Source organism: Maniola jurtina, chromosome 17, assembly GCF_905333055.1.
Source record: "Maniola jurtina chromosome 17, ilManJurt1.1, whole genome shotgun sequence".
Taxonomy (NCBI): domain Eukaryota; kingdom Metazoa; phylum Arthropoda; class Insecta; order Lepidoptera; family Nymphalidae; genus Maniola; species Maniola jurtina.
Genome location: NC_060045.1, coordinates 3,588,554 through 3,609,801, shown reverse-complemented (window position 1 = coordinate 3,609,801; position 21,248 = coordinate 3,588,554). Strand labels below are relative to the sequence as shown.

General features: G+C 38.6%; 3 protein-coding genes across 5 annotated transcripts in view; 1 reads left to right on the top strand and 2 right to left on the bottom strand.

Annotated features, from left to right (window-relative positions):
• Positions 1–6,163, bottom strand: part of LOC123873838 (ubiquitin conjugation factor E4 B) — a 20,570-nt gene extending 14,407 nt beyond the window's left edge. The window contains exons 1-6 of the mRNA XM_045918911.1: positions 5,899–6,163; positions 5,137–5,742; positions 2,844–2,985; positions 1,563–2,125; positions 941–1,189; positions 242–485 (exon numbers count right to left, since the gene is read on the bottom strand). Of these exons, the coding sequence (XP_045774867.1) occupies positions 242–485; positions 941–1,189; positions 1,563–2,125; positions 2,844–2,985; positions 5,137–5,742; positions 5,899–5,922 (1,828 nt within the window). The 5' untranslated portion in view covers positions 5,923–6,163. The remainder of the gene's footprint in view (positions 1–241; positions 486–940; positions 1,190–1,562; positions 2,126–2,843; positions 2,986–5,136; positions 5,743–5,898) is intronic.
• Positions 835–21,248, bottom strand: LOC123873872 (cytidine deaminase-like). Of its 2 annotated transcripts, XM_045918972.1 has the most exons (4): positions 21,118–21,248; positions 20,214–20,681; positions 9,351–9,355; positions 835–850 (listed from the first exon to the last, which is right to left on the bottom strand). In XM_045918972.1, exons 1-2 carry the CDS (start codon positions 21,152–21,154, stop codon positions 20,248–20,250), a joined length of 471 nt encoding a protein of 156 aa, XP_045774928.1. In that variant the 5' UTR covers positions 21,155–21,248; the 3' UTR covers positions 835–850; positions 9,351–9,355; positions 20,214–20,247. The 2 variants fall into 2 exon arrangements, with proteins under 2 accessions (XP_045774928.1, XP_045774927.1); XM_045918971.1 differs by lacking the exons at positions 835–850; positions 9,351–9,355 and adding an exon at positions 19,243–20,012 and having other exon boundaries at positions 20,218–20,681.
• Positions 6,740–21,248, top strand: part of LOC123873834 (serine/threonine-protein kinase Tor-like) — a 28,723-nt gene continuing 14,214 nt past the window's right edge. Inside the window, exons 1-11 of one of the 2 annotated variants that reach the window (XR_006797781.1) lie at positions 6,740–7,209; positions 7,508–8,266; positions 8,799–11,377; positions 11,536–11,699; positions 12,062–12,347; positions 12,427–14,168; positions 14,249–14,408; positions 14,832–15,047; positions 15,593–15,964; positions 16,442–16,756; positions 17,311–18,441. Coding sequence is in view for 1 of the 2 variants with exons in the window: in XM_045918903.1 (XP_045774859.1) it covers positions 6,984–7,209; positions 7,508–8,266; positions 8,799–11,377; positions 11,536–11,699; positions 12,062–12,347; positions 12,427–14,168; positions 14,249–14,408; positions 14,832–15,047; positions 15,593–15,964; positions 16,442–16,756; positions 17,311–17,745 (7,254 nt within the window). In the remaining variant the exon portion in view is untranslated. Of the gene's footprint in view, positions 7,210–7,507; positions 8,267–8,798; positions 11,378–11,535; positions 11,700–12,061; positions 12,348–12,426; positions 14,169–14,248; positions 14,409–14,831; positions 15,048–15,592; positions 15,965–16,441; positions 16,757–17,310; positions 19,379–21,248 lie in introns of those variants that run through there. The other variant, XM_045918903.1, reaches the window with a different exon arrangement.

Below are 21,248 nucleotides of genomic sequence, written 5' to 3'. Positions count from 1 at the left end.
GTCTTAGCGGTCAGAATATATAAAAGAAACTGGTGGAAACATTTAGTAGACCAACCCAAGGTTCACAAAGGGCTATATAGCAAAATCAATTCTCAAATCATTCGAGTTAAATCAAGTCAGTCTTTAACAACATTGTAGCATTAATTCACTAGTCGAGGATACCCCTCAGATGAAGTAATATGTTTACATAGTAATCTAACCTGGACCCAATTTTTGTTTTTTTTTAGTTGCTTAAACTTACCAGCAAGAGATCTTTCGTCCGTCTGCAGTTGTGCGCGTCTTTCGTTCCGTTGCAGCAAGTTTGCGAAGTAGTTGAGGAAGGGTTCCCTGGCATCTGGACACAGGAGTATGTTGTGGCAGATGTTGTGGAGCGTGTTGCGGCTGGCTTCCACCTCTCGCTGCAGAGCGAATACTAGGCTCTGGTCGGTGCCGGTTGCGAACATACGCTCCGCAAAGCGGGGGTTCTCTTCCGCGAACAGGGATATCTGGAGGACAAATGTAAGGTTTTCACTACGTAAGTTCGCATCGTGCTTTTAGAATTAGAAGTTGCTGGAAATAAATGATGATGTGGCCCTTCCATTGTTTTTTTTTCTGTCACAAATCTTCTGAGTGGTGACTGAGGATTTGAGTAGGTACATACTAAAGACTTTTATGTAAGTTTCTTTATATATATTTGGATATAATTTATTCAGCACTTCTTGGTTATAATATAAGGCCTTGCTCGTAGTTCGCAAAAAAAAAACGTAGCGTACGTACCTGATTCGGCGGCCAAACACGGCAAAGAAGTGCCAAGAGATAGGCTTGGACATCAGAACACTGGTTTTGCGAAATGTCTCGGCCCAGCTCTTATCTTGTAAGAGCGGTCAGCTCGCACCATTGCTGTGATTAAATTGACGAGCCGAAATACGCTTACCTAGATATTAAAGTAGGAATAACTCACGGCGAAGAAAGGTCCGAGAAAGCTGACTCTCGCGATCTCTCGTCCAGGCGCAGTGGTTAACGCAGGCGGGCAGAGGCTCGGCAGGCGGGCGATCAGAGCGCACACCGGTCTAGCGGAGAGTCTCGGCCCCGCTCTCAGCTCGCATAGAGAGCGTAGAGCGCGCAACGCCGCACCGTGGCCTCGTCCCACGAGTTGGGACACGCAACGACGCATTTCTTCGCGAATCCCCATTAGTAGGGGGATGAATACCTGTGCCCAATATAATGATATTTTGGAACAAATAAAGATGGGTATCAATGGACCATGTAGGACTAAGCCTTTGTTATTTAATGAAGAAATACATCAATGCCTATGCAAAGTATTTTCCCTGCAAACCATAAATGTGTTTTCTACTGACAGTTGTCTTTTGCTTGTTTAAGTTGCCTTTGTTGATTTATAATTCAAAGGCTGAATTTGAAAACTAATACTAGCAATGTTTAGGATTTTTTTTTTTTTATACTAGAAAAATATGCAAAGCAACAGGATGATAATGTTTGAGTAGAAAGATTATAAATAACCACAGAATATAGAAGTTGCTAAATAAGTTCTGTCACAAACAAATAACATAATTTATATTACTCACATCGTCGAAGGCTTCTTGATCCAAATATGTAGCCAAGACGACTTCAGGAATGAGACCAATCGGCGTGTTCCCGATCAGGATATATGGTAACAGTGGCGATTTCCTACACTTTTCCAGTTCAAACATGCCTCTAAGCACTAACACTAAATTATTTACAAGTAAAGTCCTTAAACTCTGTAGCAAATCACTCAGGGGTGGTTCCGAACTTTTCTTTGAATGTTCTCTCTCATAAAGGTTTATGTTGTTGTAGAACTTAAGTAAGTAACTAACAGCTAGGCCCTGTGAGGGAATCGTTTTTGGAATAGGCAGTGATGGGGTGGGACAGTCCGCTTTGTCTGGGTCACTTTCGGAACCGAGGTGTCCAGTCGTCAAAATATCATCACCACAGTCTTCACTTAGTCTTTTGGTCGTCTCAGACACTGCAATCAGTTTTTGATTGAGAGGATCTGAGCCATCTACAATTTGAGTAATGACATCCATTACAGCCTCTGATGCTAGTTCCTCTAAACTTAGTTTTGGATTGTCCAGCAACGATGCCGCCACTGACGGCACAAAGATTCCACCTGTAATGGAAAAAGTATTAAACGATCTTCATTATGTAGCGTCATAGATCCCAAAGAACCAAACCTATTTTTTCATTTATTTAATATATTCCTTAGAAAGATTATTTGCTTAAGTGAGCCCAAATCTGATCAAAGATTGCCCATAGTTATAGAATACTGATGCCCGCAACTCTGCGTGGATTTAGATTGTTTAGGTCCCGTGGGAACTTTTTGATTTTCCAGAATAAAAGTATCCTATGATACTCTCCAGGTCTTTAACTACAAAAAACCATGCTGATCCGTGGCTCCGTTGCAGCGTGATTGACAGACAAACCGACAAGCAAGCAAACTTTCGCATTTATATTATGGGTAGTGATATCTACCTGATTAGTGATTACACATAATTAGACCCCAGCAGTAGATAATGTTTTAGAATTTTAATTGACAGTCAGTCATGGCTATGCAGTTAGTTACAAGAATACACAGGTGATGTAAAGCAAGTACCTCACAGACCACACCTATTATAACCATACAATTCTATAAAGAGAACAAGTGTCAGCATTTCTCTCTCCTTATCTCTGCCGCTGGCATCTATAAACCAATTTTGATTTGTGCTGTTACATAATAACTTTGTTTTCACATTATAAACATTATTTAAATACATGCAGACCATTGAAAATCATGAATGGTAAACATATTGTGACTTACATAAAAGTATGTAAATATTCCTAGGTCTCACCTGCACTGTCCTCGGACCATGATACTTGGAGTATTTTCCCAACAATATGCCTAAGTTGTTCCTCCGTAAGTTCTGTGCCACTTACTGTGCGAGACCTTTGTATTTTACGAGCAGGTGATTGTGTTGAGTCATTGTCTTCAACCTAAAATATACTCTGTTTTGTAGAATTGCAAGTTTATACTGTTCATTTTAAAACATATCATACAGCAACGATTGAATGAAATCATTATTGTATGAGAATTTGTAATAGATATAGTCACAAATACAACAATATTTGAGGTCAATATAATCAATATCAATTTAACTGCATACATAATCTATAAAGTATTAATATTACAGTATGTCTGAATAACAAGCCTGGAAAGAACAAAGTAAAAGATGATTTAAAAAGGAAACCTTAGCAGAATGGTCATGCAATGTAAAATATAAGCATGACACATACACACACAACTGACTTTACTTTAATATAAAGCAGAACAAGTCCTATGCACAAAATTTATAGGAAAATATTTATCTTTATCTTAATAATTTAGAAATATACAAACTTAAACAAAAATTCAAAATACTTGATTCATATACAAGTGTAAATTAAAAATTTATAACACCCCCGACAAGTGAAGGTTACAGTAACTAGAAAAGAGCTGATAACTTTCAAGCTACAGCTTTATAGCTAAGAACACTTTCGATCAAGCCACCTTTCAAACAACAAAAAAAACTAAATTAAAATCGGTTCCTCAGTTTAGGAGCTACGATGCCACAGACAGATACACACGTCAAACTTATAACACCCCTCTTTTTGGGTCAGGTTGAAAATTAATATTGCAATATTTTCATAAGACCTATAAAGTTTGTGCCCAAGCTCTCATCATCACGAACAACCCATCGCTTAGTCACTGTTGAGCATAGGTCTGCGAATGTCTCAGAATGAGAATGGCTTGGCCATAGTAGTATGCTAGCCAAGTGCAAATTGGTAGATATAGATTATATTACTAGTACCTATTAGATAGTTATTTATATGTATTCTTAGGAAGACAATTGATCCACAAGTTAAAGTAAAACTTTTGTATTCTAGACATATTGTGCTAAACAGTTTCGCAGTGTGGATGGGTAAGGCCCCATCTTTTAACTGTGCAGAGTGCGATATAGTGCACATAATGGCTGAATGTGTCCAGAATGAAGCTAAACGGTCTGATTTTGGAATCAGAATATGGAACAGCCTTGCCGGCATCCGAGAAGGCAAGAATGCTATAAAAATTAGTATTAAAAGGGCTAAAGCGTAGAAATTAAAATATTTTTAAGTTGATTTTGTATACGGTTTAATTCTACAGGGCTGACATGATCACTTTGTAAAACCACATTGTTTTGAAACCCTTTTAAATAAATTTGATTAAAAAAAGTAAGTAAGTATAAAATAAATAAGTAGGAAATATAGCTATGACAAAAACAAAAAATAGAAACCATTATAACACTCTTGACTAATTAAGTAATATTGAATGCAAAATATTGTAATAAAAATTACACAATCATACTAACTGCTACTGTATGAAACAGTATTTTAATGTAGCTACATAATGAATAAAATCAGAGCGCATTTACTCTGATAAATGTATGCATAAGTCAGGTAATTAACAATTAATGATAAACACTGGTTTCTACAAACATAAATACCAATAATAGCCAAGTCAATCAGGACAAGAATAACAATAGCTTGTAGTTACTATAATACGGCTGAATTAACTGTACACCCCAGTGCAATGTGTACCTCTTGCTTTCTCTATATGTCTCTTGTATCCATCTTCCTCTCACACACATTGTGACATCATCAAATTCAGAAGCACAATTAATTCAACATAGTAATATGTGTCATTGTGTGTTGTATGTTATTAATAAGAAGACCAAATGCAATATTACGCTGCTTCCTAAACTTGCACAATAGACTATGAAATTTAATAGTTATGTATTTTAATATTACTATGAATTTTAAATCTTTAATCTAATTTTGTACATTTTTTGAAAGGAGATTCAAATATTCAAAAATCTATCAAATAATGGAATTTAAGTCTGATATTAACCCCAATGATAAAAATTCTACACCTTATCTTAGCAAGAAGTGCATTCCAAAAGAGAAGTAATCCAAAGCACTTTGTAAGAGATTATTTAAATAAAAAGTTACTAATCACACACTATAAAAATTGCATTATGACTCATTTGTAAAATATTGTTAGGGCTTTTTTTAAGAAACCAAATTGAAAGTCAAACTATGCACTAAATATCATTTAATCTGAGTACTCACCTCCATAGCTTCCTGTGGTGGTTCAGACTGAGAGTTTCTTTCTGATACATCATCTACTTCCATAGAGAGAGATCTTCGCGAGCAACTAGGTGAGGCGGTGCTTGTCCGTGGCTTCACAGGTGGAGGCTCAGCGAACTGTGCAGGCGAGTTAGACCGAGATGTGCTGTCTTCTCTATTAGATGCACCCTCAGAACTGCTCACAGTGGACTGAGGCAGGCCTCGCACCGATCCACAGCTCAACAAAGTATCGTCACCCATGGAATCAAAACTATTGTATTGTCTCGTTTGGGACAAATCTGTCATTTTGGTATCAGGCATTTCATCCAGTAAATTACTCTCCGCCTTCTCCGTAACGATTAACCCATCTGGTGGGATTTTCGTCTGATCTGGCACTTCACTTTTGTTCTCTGCAAAGCTCTGTTCTTTGTCTGTGCTCTCGGAGTTTTCATTGGAACTGCGAGGCGCGGGCGATACGACAGTGGCAGGCGCGGGACTCAGCACGTCGGCTGGCATGGAAGCGCCAGGCGTGATGGGGGGACTAGGGGGAGCTGGTGACGGACCAGTACCTCCCAGAGCTGCCAACCGAGCCAATCTCCGTCTTCGTATCTGCAACGAAGCAAAATTGATCGTCGGGAACCGAGCACGTGTAGAAATTTACACTCACACCAACGCTAAACACCACGACACTAACGCTTTGTTTTGTTACGAAATTAGATTGGCCATACGCACTATGCCAAGGGCCGTTTACAAAATACGACTCACCTCTTCTTGACTGAGTTCACTCATTATAGGTCGTTTTGTAGACTTTGTATCAAATAACTGGTAATATCACTACAAGAAAGAATTTAGATTTTCTGATTGAATAAGACAGTATTGTAGCGCAAACCCCAACGTCAACCAGTCAGTCACCTTTGGCTCAGCTGAGACCGCTGAGACGATTGGCCATGGCTATTTGACGTTTACTTGTAGATAGATGACGAGAAAGTATTGAAAATACACGCGTCATCCTCCCCAAGTCCCCACTTACACAAAGACTTATGTTATTTATTATCTGTGACTTTTGTATTTAGTACAAGGATGTTGGATAACACGATAGACGATAGAACTATTGTACTGAATGTTGCCATAAAAAAGATGTATAATTATTTCAAATTGTATAATAGTCTTATTTCAAGGATACATTAAGTAAAGATTTATTTTAATTTAATTTGTTTTTATTTTTAAATTTTTTCCTGAAAATATTAAGGTCCAAGTTATTTTATTTAGTCAAATTATATGGACGCCCTCCACGCTCGTGGCAGACTACATGCATTGGCAAGCGTGTGAACGTGTTTTAGTGCATCTTGCCAGTGCTTTGGAGATTTTCTGATTGGCAGGGAAGCCATCTGTGGTGTTTGCCGATGCTTGCAATGCTTGCCATTTGTTGTTTGTTTGCCACAAGCATGAAGCAATTGCATAATTATTCCATTCATTCATTCAGCTCATTTATGGTTTTAACACAAATGGAACACAACCAACACAACTACTCATGTAACCACAGAGTAGATACCTACAAGTTTGCTGTTGACACTTGTGCACTTGACACCACAGACCAATAACATTTGACACTTTACTCATTTTCAATGATGGCCGCATGTTTTCAATTTGTAATTTGTTTACATTTTGATTATAACTAAAATAGTAATATTTGTGAAATAATTACTAATTTATGGGCAATATAAGTGCGCAATATATTATATAAACTATGTCGAAAACGATAAAAATGTTTAAAGTGTACTGTGGCTAAATTAGTCTAGTAGTATTTCCACATTTCTGTTTATTTTGTGGATCTTAAAACAAAAAACAAGATGACGAATAGTCAATTAGTATCTGATTTGATTGTGGGCTTAAAATCTCGTCACACAGAAACCCGACATAAAGCTATTCGGGAGCTCCAGAACTTCGCTAAGCTCGACCTGCGAGAGATGTCTCAGGATGCTTTAACTCAAGTCCTGGATGAATTCAGTCAACAAATTCATATAATGACTTCAAGCTACGATATCAACGACAAAAAAGCGGGAATTTTGACTATTGGTAATAAATCTTATAATAATAAAAAAAAACCTCTCATCAAATTACTAAAACAATAATGAATCTCATGAGAAACCTTTTGCCAGCTAGATACAGCTATGCTAGAAGCTATTTTTTTAAGTACCTAGTACCTAATATTCATAATTCAGTGTGTCCTTGTCTCACTTCAAGATGATAACTTACACCTGAGAATAAAATTAGTACACAATAAAAATCGATAATGTAAATCAATTTTATCCAGAAAATAAGTATATTAAAATATAGTAATTAATTATTATTTAATACTAATATTTTTTTCCAGTTTGCCTCATAAGCAGTGACTCAGAAGCAAATAAGACAAGAATAACTCGCTATGCTCATTACTTGAGAAACATATTCCCATCAAATGATATAAATATTTTAGAACTGGCGGCAAAAACGATGGGTAGAATAGCAACATCACTGGGTATAAAACGTGGGGAATATGTAGAAATGGAGATAAAAAGAGCCTTTGAATGGCTAACTGGGGAAAGAAATGAGGGGAAAAGACTATCGGCTTGTCTCATTTTAAGAGAACTAGCTATTGCTATGCCATCATTCTTTTTTCAGCATATCAATAGCTTTTTTAACTATATCATGACAGCAATGCGAGATCCTAAAGAGCAGATTAGAGAAGCTGCAGCCAAAGCTATCAGAGCTGCTTTTGTAGTGACGTCTCAGAGGGAAATACCAGAACAGAGCAACAAGGCTCACTGGTACATTCAATGCTATGAGGAATCCATGTCTTCTTTCTCAGACCCAATGAGAGAAAGATTTATGAGCAGAGATGAGCATGTTCACGGGGGATTATTAATTTTAAACGAACTGTTCCGTTGTTCTAATTCCAATTGGGAGAAGAAATACACTGGTCTCATGCAGAAGCTTGATTCAGAACAGGAAATTTCTGATGAAATGTCTTCATTTAACCCAAAACTGTATGGCTCATTGTCATACCAATATGATGATAAAAACCAACATATTATTTTGGAATCGTCAATATGCAAGAAGTTATTAATGGAAAAGTATGATAAAATATCTGTGGGTAAGTTAATTTTCTTTCTATGATAGCTTAGTGGGTAGCTTACTATTTGCTCAACGTTTTACTACTCTAAAACTGGAGATTGACTTGTAACATATTGGTGCAATGTATCGAGTTATAACTCAAACCAAAGACTGACTTTTAATGTTAGTTTGTAACGTATCATTTGCGGCGAGCACCGCGTGCTCCACTCACCTGTCGGTTTTTTCGCGAATTCCATTTGAGTGTTACATTGCAAGTCAGTATAGGTCGCGTCATCGCGAGAGCAAATTGTAGGCGCAAGCCATCTCAATGGAGCACACTTAGAGTCAAGAACTCCAATGATGATACATTACAAACACATGCTACAAGTTAGTCTGTGTTGCCATATCGAGATCGCCTGGAATGGTAAATGGACAAGTCCTTCTCCAGCTTTAGGAACTACTGATTAAAATGATGTTCAACAGTGTGATAACCAATTATTTATTAGTGTTAAGTGAAAAGATCTTCCATAACTCTGTATATTAAATTGTATGATTGTTTCTTATACTTTCAGATGTCATGGCACAGCAGATATCAAGGTCTCACAGTGTTCATCAGATGCTTCTTCTAGTGATACCAAGATTAGCAGCGTTCAACAGAGAAGCATTTGCTAAAAAACATCTTAAATCTACCATCAATCATTTGATTACTTTTTTGAGAGGCAGAGAAAAAGAGAAAGCTATGGCTTTCACAACATTAGGTCTTATTTGCATAGCAGTCGAAGATGATATTAAACAGTACCTGCCTAGAATTATAGAAATCATAAAACAAACTTTTCCACTCAAAGATGTACCAAGAAAAAAAGTTGGAATAGATACACCTTTGTTTCATTGTGTTACTTTACTAGGTATTGCAATGAAAGAAAATGTTGCAAATGAAATAAAAGAGCTTCTTGACCCTATGTGTGCAACTGGACTGAGTTCACAGTTGACAACGTGTTTTAAGGAGCTGAGTCAAAAAGTTCCATCATTGAAAAAAGAAATTACAGATAGATTGCTCAATATCCTGTCTCTAATATTGAGGAAGAAGCCTTATATCTCCAGCAGTGTAGAATCACCTTCTGTACATGCACTATCAAAAGCTTTGTTAGTAGAACCACATGATGCTGTAAAATTAGTCTTAGCATTACATACTTTAGGTACATTTGACTTTGAGTGGAACAATACTCTGATGTCGTTTATAAGAAGATGTACTGATCATTACCTACAGTATGAGCAGCAGGATGTGAGACTAGAGGCAGTAAAAACTGTAGCCAAATTGCTAATCAAAGCCATTGAACGATGTTCAGCCACTAATTCACGAACTTTGAATTCTTTGATTGACGAATCTCTTGGCAAACTTTTATCCATCGGTCGATCTGATTTCGATCAAGAAATACGGTACAAGGTTCTCGAAATTTTTACGAACCCAATTTTTGACAAGTATTTAGCTGTTGAGGAACATTTGAGTTGCCTGTTTGTTGCCATCAATGATTCAAATACCGACGTGAGTGAATTGGCTCTATGTGTCACGGGGAGGTTGAGCAATATAAATCCGAGTTACACTACGCCAATTCTGCGGCAACTGTTCGTACAGATTTTAATGGAGTTGCAGTATTCAGAATCAGCTCGCAATAAGGAGCAGTCTCTCAGGATGGTGAACAACATCATATCGCACGCCCCGCGGCTGACGCAACAGTTTGTAGATACGATTTTGAAAGTGCTCATACCTAAGTTGAAAGAGGATGAAACAAATTCAACTATGATATCTATAATTTTGAAGTCTATAGGAGATCTGGCGGAGATACACGGCGGAGGCAATGCTCTGATCCAATGGTTGCCAGAACTTATGTCGATCCAGATAGAAATACTGTCAGATCCCAATCAACCTGAAAAGAAAAGTGTGGCTTTATGGTCCTTTGGTCAAATCATCGGGGCGATTGGTTATGTAGTGACGCCATATATGGAATATCCCAATCTAATGGATATGCTACTGAATTTCTTAAAGACTGAACAACATCCTGTAGATAGAAGGGAAACTATTCGCGTTTTGGGTCTCTTGGGTGCCCTAGATCCTTATAAACACAGAGTTAACCAAGGTTTGATTGATTTTCAAACTATCTCTACCTTGATTCCTGTGCCTGACACGTCGGCGAATGATACTTTCGATACTAATATAAGTGAAATGCTTGTGAGCATGTCGCCGTTAGTCCTGGATGAGTTCTACCCAGCAATCGCAGTAACTTCGTTGATGCGTATACTTCGCGATCCTCTACTTGCTCAACACCATACCAGTGTAGTTCATTCCGTCACCTATATCTTCCAAACTCTGGGTATTAAATGCGTGCCGTATATCTCCCGTGTTACTCCGAGTCTTTTATACGTAATCCGATCGACAGACAATCAGAATTTTAGAGAATTCTTGTTCACTCAGTTAGCATTGCTTATTTCTGTTGTTAAAATCCACATCAGGGCGTATTTAGAGGATATATTTGATCTCATCAGGGAATACTGGACTCCAGACAGTCCATTGCAACCCACACTCATATTACTAGTCGAACACATAACAGTAGCTATTGGTACTGAATTTAAAATATACCTACGCAAAATACTACCAAATATTTTGAGGGTCTTAAAAAACGATAAAAGCAAGGATAAAATTTTAACCGAGAAGTTACTACTTGCTATTCAGAAATTCGAAAACAATTTGGATGATGTTTTATTATCGGTAGTACCCGCTATAACTGGGCTCTTTGACGGAAGGAATATACCGGCTTCAATATCCAAATTGGCGATGGAAACCATTGAACATTTGGCCATGTATTTATATTTTAAGCCATATTCGGCGATGATAATCCAAGCATTAGCCAAGGTCTTGGAAAACAGTCCATCTCTGCAACAAACGGCTATGAACACGCTATGTGCTCTAATCGTCCAATTGGGACGCGAGTACATCGACTACATAGCTTCAATCGACAGAATATTGGTCAAACATAAAATACAATGTCCAAATTATATAGTGCTAGTGACCAGACTACAGGTCATTTCCACTTTAGCCTCAGACGATGACTATCTGGACGAAACAAGATTACGAATACGAAATCTAAAGAAGAATGTAAGTATTGTGTTTTTTTAATAGACTATGTGATATAGTGATGCAGCCTAAGATGGAGCGCCCTTTCCTAGAAGATACCAATTCACTCTTCACTTCAAGTACCTATATTAGCTGTTTAATAAATTTTGCATTAATATTGATCGAGAATTGTTTATAAGGTGGTCAACAACGATCCTCAAACAATCCAGAAGTTGGCACTCAATGTTGAAAAACTCCGAAAATGTTGGATGGTGCACAATGTTGTATCAAAAGAAGACTGGTTAGAATGGCTGCGTCAGTTAAGCGTTGGATTCCTGACTGAGTCTAATAGCCCTGCAATAAGGTAATAAAATAAATATAAGATTGACCAAAAAGTTTATTTATTTTCTCTGCTAAATTCTCTATTAAACAAGGAATGCGATGATGGTGTCGATTCTGTTGTTTTCTCTAAACTAAATTTAGATTTTGTATCTGTTTTTAATGTTGCTAAAAAGGACGGAAAATGAATTTTAAACTAAATAGGTAGGTACTCTATATTTTAGTGCTACTCTACAAACACTGCTCCAGATTGGCACCTAAATTAAAGTCACGAGGTTTGATAGTTTGTCCTTTTCTTATTACATTGGTAAGAAAAAGATGCTAATACTCTAAAATTTAGTTGCACTCAGAATCTGCACCATTATCATATAACATATTTTCTTTCAGAGCTTGTTCGAGTCTAGCCCAAAACTATCCACAACTAGCAAGTGACTTATTCAATGCGGCCTTTATGTCGTGTTGGACGGAGTTGGGCGAACAGTCTCGCAATGAACTTGTGACGTCATTGGAGCGAGTGCTCAGAGTTCCCGATGCTCCGGAACTTGCCTTAGTTGTCCTCAACCTGGCGGAATTCCTGGAACATTGCGAAAAAGGCGCGCTACCCATATCCATTAAACTTCTTGGTGATACCGCTATAACTTGTCGGGCTTACGCAAAAGCACTTTATTACAAGGTATTTTATTAATCATTTTAGGCTATTTTTTATCAAAATGAATCTTAACTTATAGTTTGGTTTTAATCCATTTTCGCAGGAAGAAGAATATCGAAGAAATCCTACGACTCAAGTGGTCGAGGCGCTTATACATATAAACAACAAATTACAACAAAAAGAATCCGCTAATGGGTTAATTGAAAAAGTGATATCCCAGAAAAAGAATGGTGACTGTTCTCTCAATGTTCACGTGCGATGGTACGAGAAACTGCATAACTGGGATCAGGCATTGGAACTTTACAACAAAAAGTTGGAAGAAGAGCCTCAAGATTGTGAGTCAAAGTTGGGAATGATGAGATGTCTAGAAGCTTTGGGAGAATGGCGGAAGCTCTATACCATAACTGCAGAAGATTGGGATTCTATGAACGAAGATTTAAAAAAGAAATCTGCGAAAATTGCTGCCGCGGCGTCTTGGGGTTTGCAAGAGTGGGATTCTATGAAAAAATACGTGGACTGTATTCCAGATGATACTCAAGATGGAGCATTTTATAGAGCCATTTTGTCGATTCATGAAGGGCATTGGTCGGAGTCGAGACATTACGTCGATACTGCAAGAAGCTTATTAGATGCAGAGTTGTCAGCCGTAGTCGGGGAAAGTTATCAGAGGGCGTACGGGGCTTTGGTGAATGCTCAGTTGTTGACAGAATTGGAGGAAGTTGTTACTTACAAGCTCGTCGAAGAGAGAAGAGGTATCATTCATAGAACGTGGTGGACGAGGTTGCAAGGCGGGCAGCGTTTAGTCGAAGACTGGCGAAGAATGCTTCAAATTCGGACCTTGGTTATGACACCTCGGGAAGACTTTCAAACTTGGTTAAAGTTTGCGTCCTTGTGCAGAAAAACAGGTGCCGTTAACCAGGCACACAAAGTAGTTCTCACGGTTTTAGGTTGCGATCCGATGTCTAATTCTGACGTGCTTTTGCGGAACCAAGATCCACGAATCGTTTTATCCTATAGCAAAAATTTGTGGGACGCGGGAAATAAACGATATGCCTACGATGTTTTGCAAAGATTCGTGGACACCTCCGAACCAGAAAGTGAAGACCACTGTCGCTTGCTAGCACGATGTCACTTGAAGTTGGGTTCCTGGAGCGAGTCTCTTCAAGAAATTAATGAATTGTCAATACCGGAAATCTTGAGAAACTATGATGCGGCGATAAATCTTGCCCCAGAGTGGTACAAAGCTTGTCACGCTTGGGCGTGTATGAATTTTGAGACTGTCCTGTTCTATAAGCAACAAGACAATATGTCGGAGAGTAGTTTAGCCGGCGGTTCCAGCGAGAAGAAGGTGTCAAGGGCGGAATTCATCAACACGTATACTATACCTGCTATTAAAGGATTCTTTAAGTCCATCAGTCTTTCAAACGGAAGTTCTTTGCAGGACACGCTAAGACTTCTCACTTTGTGGTTCGACCACGGACATCATCCTGCCGTATACGACGCTTTGTTCGAAGGTATCAGACAAATCGATGTCAAAATATGGTTGCAAGTGATACCGCAACTCATAGCTAGGATAGATTCACCGAGGAGCCTTGTGGCTAAATTGGTCCATATTTTGCTCATTGATATTGGCAAGCTACACCCGCAGGCTTTGGTCTATCCTTTGACTGTTGCCACGAAGTCGTCTTTTGTTACGCGAAAGAATGCTGCAAATTATATTTTGAGGACCATGTGTACTCATTCACAAAAACTCGTCAACGAAGCTGAAATCATATCAGAGGAATTGATCAAAATTGCCATGTTGTGGCACGACCAAGTCTACACTGCGCTAGAAGATGCCTCAAGGTGATAACTAAAAACTTTTAAAAGCTTTTCGGTTATAATTTCGTAACATATGTGCCTGTATTGTGAATTGCCTATTTCAGATTATATTTTAGCGAAAAAGACTACAGGGGCATGTTTAGGACTCTTGATAAAATGCACGCGATGCTCGATCAACCACCCGAGACGTTAAAGGAAGTTTCGTTTCTGCAAATGTATGGCAGAGATTTGCAGGAAGCACAACGCTGGTGTGAAATGTACAAGGTAAAATAATTTGTGTTAAAGAATCTGTAAGGTAATAAAAGTTGTAGATTCAATACAATATCACACCCTGCGTTCGATAAAAACCATTTAATTTTTCTGGCGTAGATAAATCTATAACCGATAAAAGTAAAAAATTTATACAATTTGAGTTCATCGCGCCAACAATGACTTTACCAGATTTGAAGTTGTTACATTATGTATAGAGCATTTCTCATACGCAACATAGAGCCGCGTAGCTGTGAATTGTGGCGCTGGAAACGTGTCAGTGACGCGCTCAAGTTTGAGCGATGGATGTGAAAAATGTGGTTCGTTATCTGTGGCCGTGACGAAATTACATATATAGTCTCATGATCTGTGCGCTGTGCTGGTGAAATGTTAGTAGCTCCTAAGACGTGCCTAATAGAGTTGTTCGCCCGCTACCAGGAGACCAACGAGGACCGGTACCTGAACGAGGCTTGGGACCTATACTGTCACGTGGTGCGACGTATTGGCGCGCAGTTCCGCTCGCACACATCGCTGGAGCTGCAGTACGTGAGCCGGCGACTGCACGCGTGCCGCGACCTGGAGCTGGCCGTGCCCGGCTCCTATGTACCCGACGAACGCGTTATCCGCATCGCGCACATAAATAGTCACTTGCGGGTAAGTACCAGGAGAGCAGCGTGCGCAGGACCTGCCAGTCGCTGGAGCTGCAGTACGGAACCGGCAACTGCGTGTTGCTGACTGTGCCCAGCTTCTATGTGCCCGACGAACGTTCCGCATCGCACATATAAATACCTAGCCACTTGAGGGTAAGTACCAGGAAAGCAGTCGGCGATGCGACGTAACAACGTGGCGTTTATATAATGTCGGTATTTGGTGCTTTTACTTTATTTTTACACATAAGAAAGTCGTGGAACCTGTCCGCAGATGTTGACGTGACATAGGCAATAGGGAGGAGGGGAAAGCTTGACTTCACTTCATACGCCAAGATGTACTCTCTTGCAGGTACCGCAACATCACCTTGAGGTATCAGGGAATCAGCGAAACGTAGACTTCTTGATCAAGTGCTAGTGATTTAACCTTCAGATGCGCCATAAATTTATTTGGAGTAGCGGAGAATTGATTCTACTCTACTCCACTTCTTTTTTGGTTTACTTTTTTATTGCCGCAGAATAAATAAGAACTCAACTTAATATTGCCAACAGGTTATCAAATCCAAACAACGCCCACGTCGTCTCACAATACAAGGCTCGGACGGAAAGCAGTACATGTTCCTCCTCAAGGGCCACGAAGACTTACGTCAGGATGAACGAGTGATGCAACTGTTTGGGCTCGTCAACACGTTACTGCAGGCAGACACGAACACATACAGACACGATCTAGCCATACAGCGGTATGCGGTCGTCCCGCTGTCTCCCAACTCTGGCCTGATCGGTTGGGTGCCCCAGTGTGACACACTGTACAACCTAATAAGCGACTACAGAGACAAGAAGTCAAATAAGATGGCTTTGAACACTGAGCAGCAGATTATGTTGCGGATGGCGTCGGATTATCAGAAATTGATGCTGAAACATAAGGTATGCTTTTAATGACATTGAGAATTTAGAGATCTTAAAATTTTCTTCAATTTTGCACCTAGAATTTCTTTAATTTTGCACCTAGAAACGAACTAGAAATATTTTGTACCATTTTTATTTACAATATGAGCTAATGCATGCGGCAGGATGCGATTTCGAATCTCGCTATTTCAAGTTTTATACTACCATAGTAGTTATGCTACTGTTATTTTTCCTTCCTATGTTCATTTTTACTTTTGTAGAAACAAACTCTACTTCAAAATGTTCTGTAGTAAAATACTCGCTCTCACTAAAATCTGAAACTTTGGCCTGGCCAAATCAAGAGAATCTAGATGTTTTCAATGTAGCTATTACATACATGACACGTTTAAACTAACCAAATTTACAGATTGATTTGATGTCAGATTGATTACATAAACAAAAGCAAAAAAAAAAAAAACGGTAGATCATATTAAAGCATAAGTAATACAATTTCAGGTAGAAGTTTTCGAATACACTCTATCCCAAACGCCAGGGAATGACCTATCCAGACTGCTGTGGCTAAAGAGTCCTTCAGCGGAAGCTTGGTTCGAGCGTCGCACGAACTACACCCGTTCTCTCGCAGTCATGAGCATGGTGGGCTACATCCTGGGGCTGGGCGACCGGCATCCCTCGAACATCATGCTGCATAGAGTAACAGGGAAAGTGCTGCATATCGACTTCGGGGATTGCTTTGAAGTCACACAGAGTAGAGAACGGTTTCCAGAGAAGATTCCGTTCAGATTAACTCGGATGTTGATCAACGCTATGGAGGTAAGACTAAAACTGGATATTTTCAATTCTCTGTTATTTTCTACTCTATAGTAGGTAATATTATCCTGCTAGTTCGTTAGAGTTAGGTTTCAAAAAAAATCATTATTGAATAGTTATTTAGTGATTCTACAGTTTTTTGTTAGTTTTATGCCCCAGTATTTTAGTTAGCCTTTGATGGAAGTAGATAGATAGATATTTAGTTACCTTCAAGTTTAAGCACACTCCGATAGAGTTGAAGCGACGTCAATTTCTAAAATGTTTCAAAGAAAATTAAATTTTAACTCCTCTATGTAATGTTCGAATTTGTACGAAGCAAATTTTCGTGGCTACTTATTTAGATCATCACTTTTTTTTACAAAATATTTCTCACCAAACTGTTGACTATTTTGTTGACGAGTTCGCGGTTTTATGACTAACTTATCCTAAACACAAATAGTTGCACTAATTCCTACATACTAAACCAATAAACGATCATTGGATCAAGGATTGGTCTCTACTGCGCTCCGAGCGCATACATTTTCAAACAATAGTTTACTCAGTACTATTTTTCGCAGGTTACGGGCATAGAAGGCTCATATCGTTCCACGTGCGAATCCGTAATGCACGTCCTTCACAAACACAGAGACAGTGTGATGGCCGTACTAGAAGCATTCGTGTACGATCCCCTGCTCAACTGGAGACTCATAGACAACGAGAAACATTCTATCACAGAATCCACATTCTCATCGGACATAGACTCCTCATATTCTCTACCAAGCAGAAGTAGAAATCACTTAAGATATGAGTCCTTAGAAATGCCACCCGAATCTAATCTGAACAAGCGAGCGCTTGCAATACTAAATCGTATTAGAGATAAATTGACAGGAAGGGATTTCCCCCATATAGAAGCGGTGGTAAGTGTACCAAAGCAAGTGGATCTGTTGATTAAAATCGCGACGAACAATGAGAATTTGTGTCAGTGTTATATCGGTTGGTGTCCGTTTTGGTGAACTGTGACGGTTTTTCAGTGTGTTTTTATTATGAAAATGATTTGTATGTGAAGGCCAGGATCCTTGCCTAAGGCTGAGATCTATGAACTGTAGGTACTTTGACTTTGCTCAGACTTAAGTTTCAGTTAAAACAAGACAGATTTATGCCTGCGAAATAAAGCTGTTTCGTTTTAACATTGTCTTAAAGTCTTAGTAACCTTAGTCTTAATTTACATTGAAAGGGAATGGAAGCGAATTCCTATAATATTACACAGCATATTGACTTCATCTCCACACTAAAGCACCAATTTACGGTAATTTTCGCGCATTCCGGTGGGTTATTCATTTGGGCAAGGTGCTGGAGATAAAAGTCAATATGCTATGTAATATTTTAGAAATTCGCCTAGGACGTGTGTTAAACTAACGTTATGGGATCATAATAAGCACTGATTTAATTCAAGAAAATACAGGTCTAATTAAATATATTCTTATAGCAGCGAAACATCATATTATTGCCTATCAGTATTGTTTATACAACAAAATAATAAGTTCCTATTCTTACACTACAAAATAGACGTCGAAAAATTGTCTAAAAGCTTGCCAATTGGCTAATTCTATTGAATAGTTTCATATATTGTATACGATTCCTGAGACTGTTCACGCCATACAGCGCATAGAAAACTGCGAACTACGCGGACGGCAGAACTAAAGATATGTGTACATTTTTATGTCCATAGGTTTCGTTTCATTTTAAAATAATACCATCCTTTTCTGCACGGAACATTGTAAATGAGATAGCATTACGATAGGTTGAGATTTATAGAGCGTAGGTACTTGGCCTTTCGTGAGATTTAAGTGTTATAACGAGACAGGATGTCAAGACACATATCTGTCTAGTTTTAACTCTAGGCTTAGATCTATAGTGTACTTTGACTTTGCTCAGACTGTATTAGAGTTTATAAAAGAAAGTAAGAATAAACGTTTATTTTGTAAGTTGTGTCACACACCACTTTATATCTCAATCAGTGAGCCTGTCTGCGTCCACTGCTGGACATAGGCCTTTCCACCACTCACATACATTCGGTCCTTCGCCTTTCTCATCCACCCACTCCACTTCCCACTATTCTATTAAGGTCGTCGGTCCAGCGGATTGGGCGACTTTAAATACCTAAGGGTTGGTTATCTCAGCGCTTCCTCCACTCAAGCATTAAAGCTGCATGCCTCAATGTGGTAAAACGAGAAAGAGAAAATTACTTCAGAGGTACAAATCTGTCTCTGTCTAAGTAAAGTCAAAGTACCTTCAGCACTATCATCAGCTGATATTCTAATTTAGTTTAGCGGTTGGGTGCTGCCGAATTAGATGCCTATTGCAATTGAAACAATACTCTTGGAAAGTTGTATAAATGTCAAGTACAATTCGCCTCATCTTTTGATAAGATAAAATAAGACTCACCCGGGGACTCCCCTCAACTTTATAGTCATTTGTAAACTTCATTATAATGAAACTATTGTAGGTAACTTCCCTTATTTAATTTCTCTTATATTAAAATACTGTGCGTATAAAAGTGTAAACTGTAATATAGCTATGTATGATGTAAAACATAATTATGATAAGGTATTAAGTTTATCATAATAAACAAAAGTTATTATTGAACTGTCTTTATTTTTCACGTCCTCGACGTCTTTAGCTCTCACCACCATTGTTCACATTATTACATTCATTATTATTTACAAAGAGATGTCATATTACCTACTAGAACATACAATGCCCCGAGTAATTACCATTGCCGGCTCACTATTGAGCCACCGGTCTGTCAGAAAGAAAAGAGTTTGGCCATAGTCTACCAGGCTGGCCACGTGCGGATTAGCAGACTATCCTCACAATGTTATGCTTCACCGTTAAAGCAAGAGATACTTAATTGTCTAAAGCGCATATTATAATAAACTCCGAAAGTTAGAGGTCGTGCGCGGGATCGAACCCCGGACCCTGGACCCGTCTAGGAGGACGACTGACCTCTTAAACACTAGGCTATTCGCACATTTTTTATATACAGTCTGTAAACCTTACTTCGCTCATCGTTTATGGCGCAAGTTTTACGACAATCTCCAATCCAATCCATCAGCCTGTATGCGTCCACAGCTGGACATGGGCCTTTCCAAGAGCGCGCCTCCAAATACGGCCCTGCGCCTTCCTAATCCGAATTACGACAATCTAGTTAATAAGTGAAAAAAAAGTAAGACGTGTGTTCTTAAAAATATCGACCAGACCTTATACTTATTATGTGCTCCTTAAAGGAATCCTCGGTGCGTTGGTGATAAAGTAATTAAACGGCACGAGTTCCTTTGTAAAAATTTAGTTTTTAATTTTTCTCACAACAACATAAATAAACAATGATAACAAAAACAGTCTTGACGTATATAATCTGAGTGAAGGTTTTTTTTTCTTTTTTTCAAACTTTTATTTTTAAATAAGAATGTGTGTAACCTACACTCCTTCAGTATTATGACATCTCTGAATTATTATTATTTGCAATTATTAATTACACTATCTTTTTGATAACTAACAAACGATAGCGGCAGCAACTGGGACAGCTTCGTGCACAAAACCTGATCCATAGTTGGTTTGCAGAGGTATATGTCCATGTCGCCGTCTGAGCCGCGGAATTCGCTTAGAGTTTGCCTGCACACCCCACAGGGCGCTGTGTACGAGTCGTGTTGGTGAGCGGCAACCGCCACCATTTTGAATTTTAAATAACCGTCACAAACGGCCCTCGGTACGGCCGCTCTTTCGGCGCATATGCTCGGCGACAATGTTGAGTTCTCAATGTTAAACCCTGTGTACACTTTGGAGTCCTCTTCGGTTAATATTGCGGCTCCAACGGCGAAGTTTGAGTACGGACAGTAAGCTCGCTTTCGTATTTCCACCGCTTCTCGTATTAAATTTTTGACCACCTCGCCTGTAATAATTCAAACGTATATGTTGATTTGTATTAACAAATCCTTAATCAAGATTAATTAGATAATGTCTGAAGGGTACAATAAATATGTGATACGAAGTCGCTTCACAATAGATTAGGTGGTCATTTAAAGCCGATCGTAGTTTATTACACAGCGCGTAAGGTACAATGTTACAAGTTTCTTTACAATAGATAGTATAGACAAAATATCATTATTGCAAATCATTGTTTATTTACAATAGCATTAGGAACTGGGTCAACGCGTAATTGAAGGCGTTTATAAATAGACAGACAGCTTTATAATTTTGCAAGAACACACGATGACCTGCGCAAAAATTGAACCAAAAATATATGAAAATAATTAATATCCTACATTTTTATGGCTCACAAAATGCATATACCTACCTAAGTATTAAAATTGTGAATAAATACTTACTTAAAGAATTAAAGTCCACAATTCGGAAATTGTCCATCGGCGCGTAATTTATCGTATTGTCGTAATTGAAAATTGCGTGGGAAGAGGAGTGCGGCTCGGCGAGCGGTCGGCGGCCAACTGATTATGTTTAA

Excerpts from the sequence above, each read along its gene's own strand:
- LOC123873872 (XM_045918972.1), bottom strand. The coding sequence starts at position 21,154 with ATGGACAATTTCCGAATTGTGGACTTTAATTCTTTAA. Across the intron at positions 20,682-21,117 it reads TGTGGACTTTAATTCTTTAA|GCGAGGTGGTCAAAAATTTA; the intron begins GTAAGTATTTAT and ends GAATTATTACAG.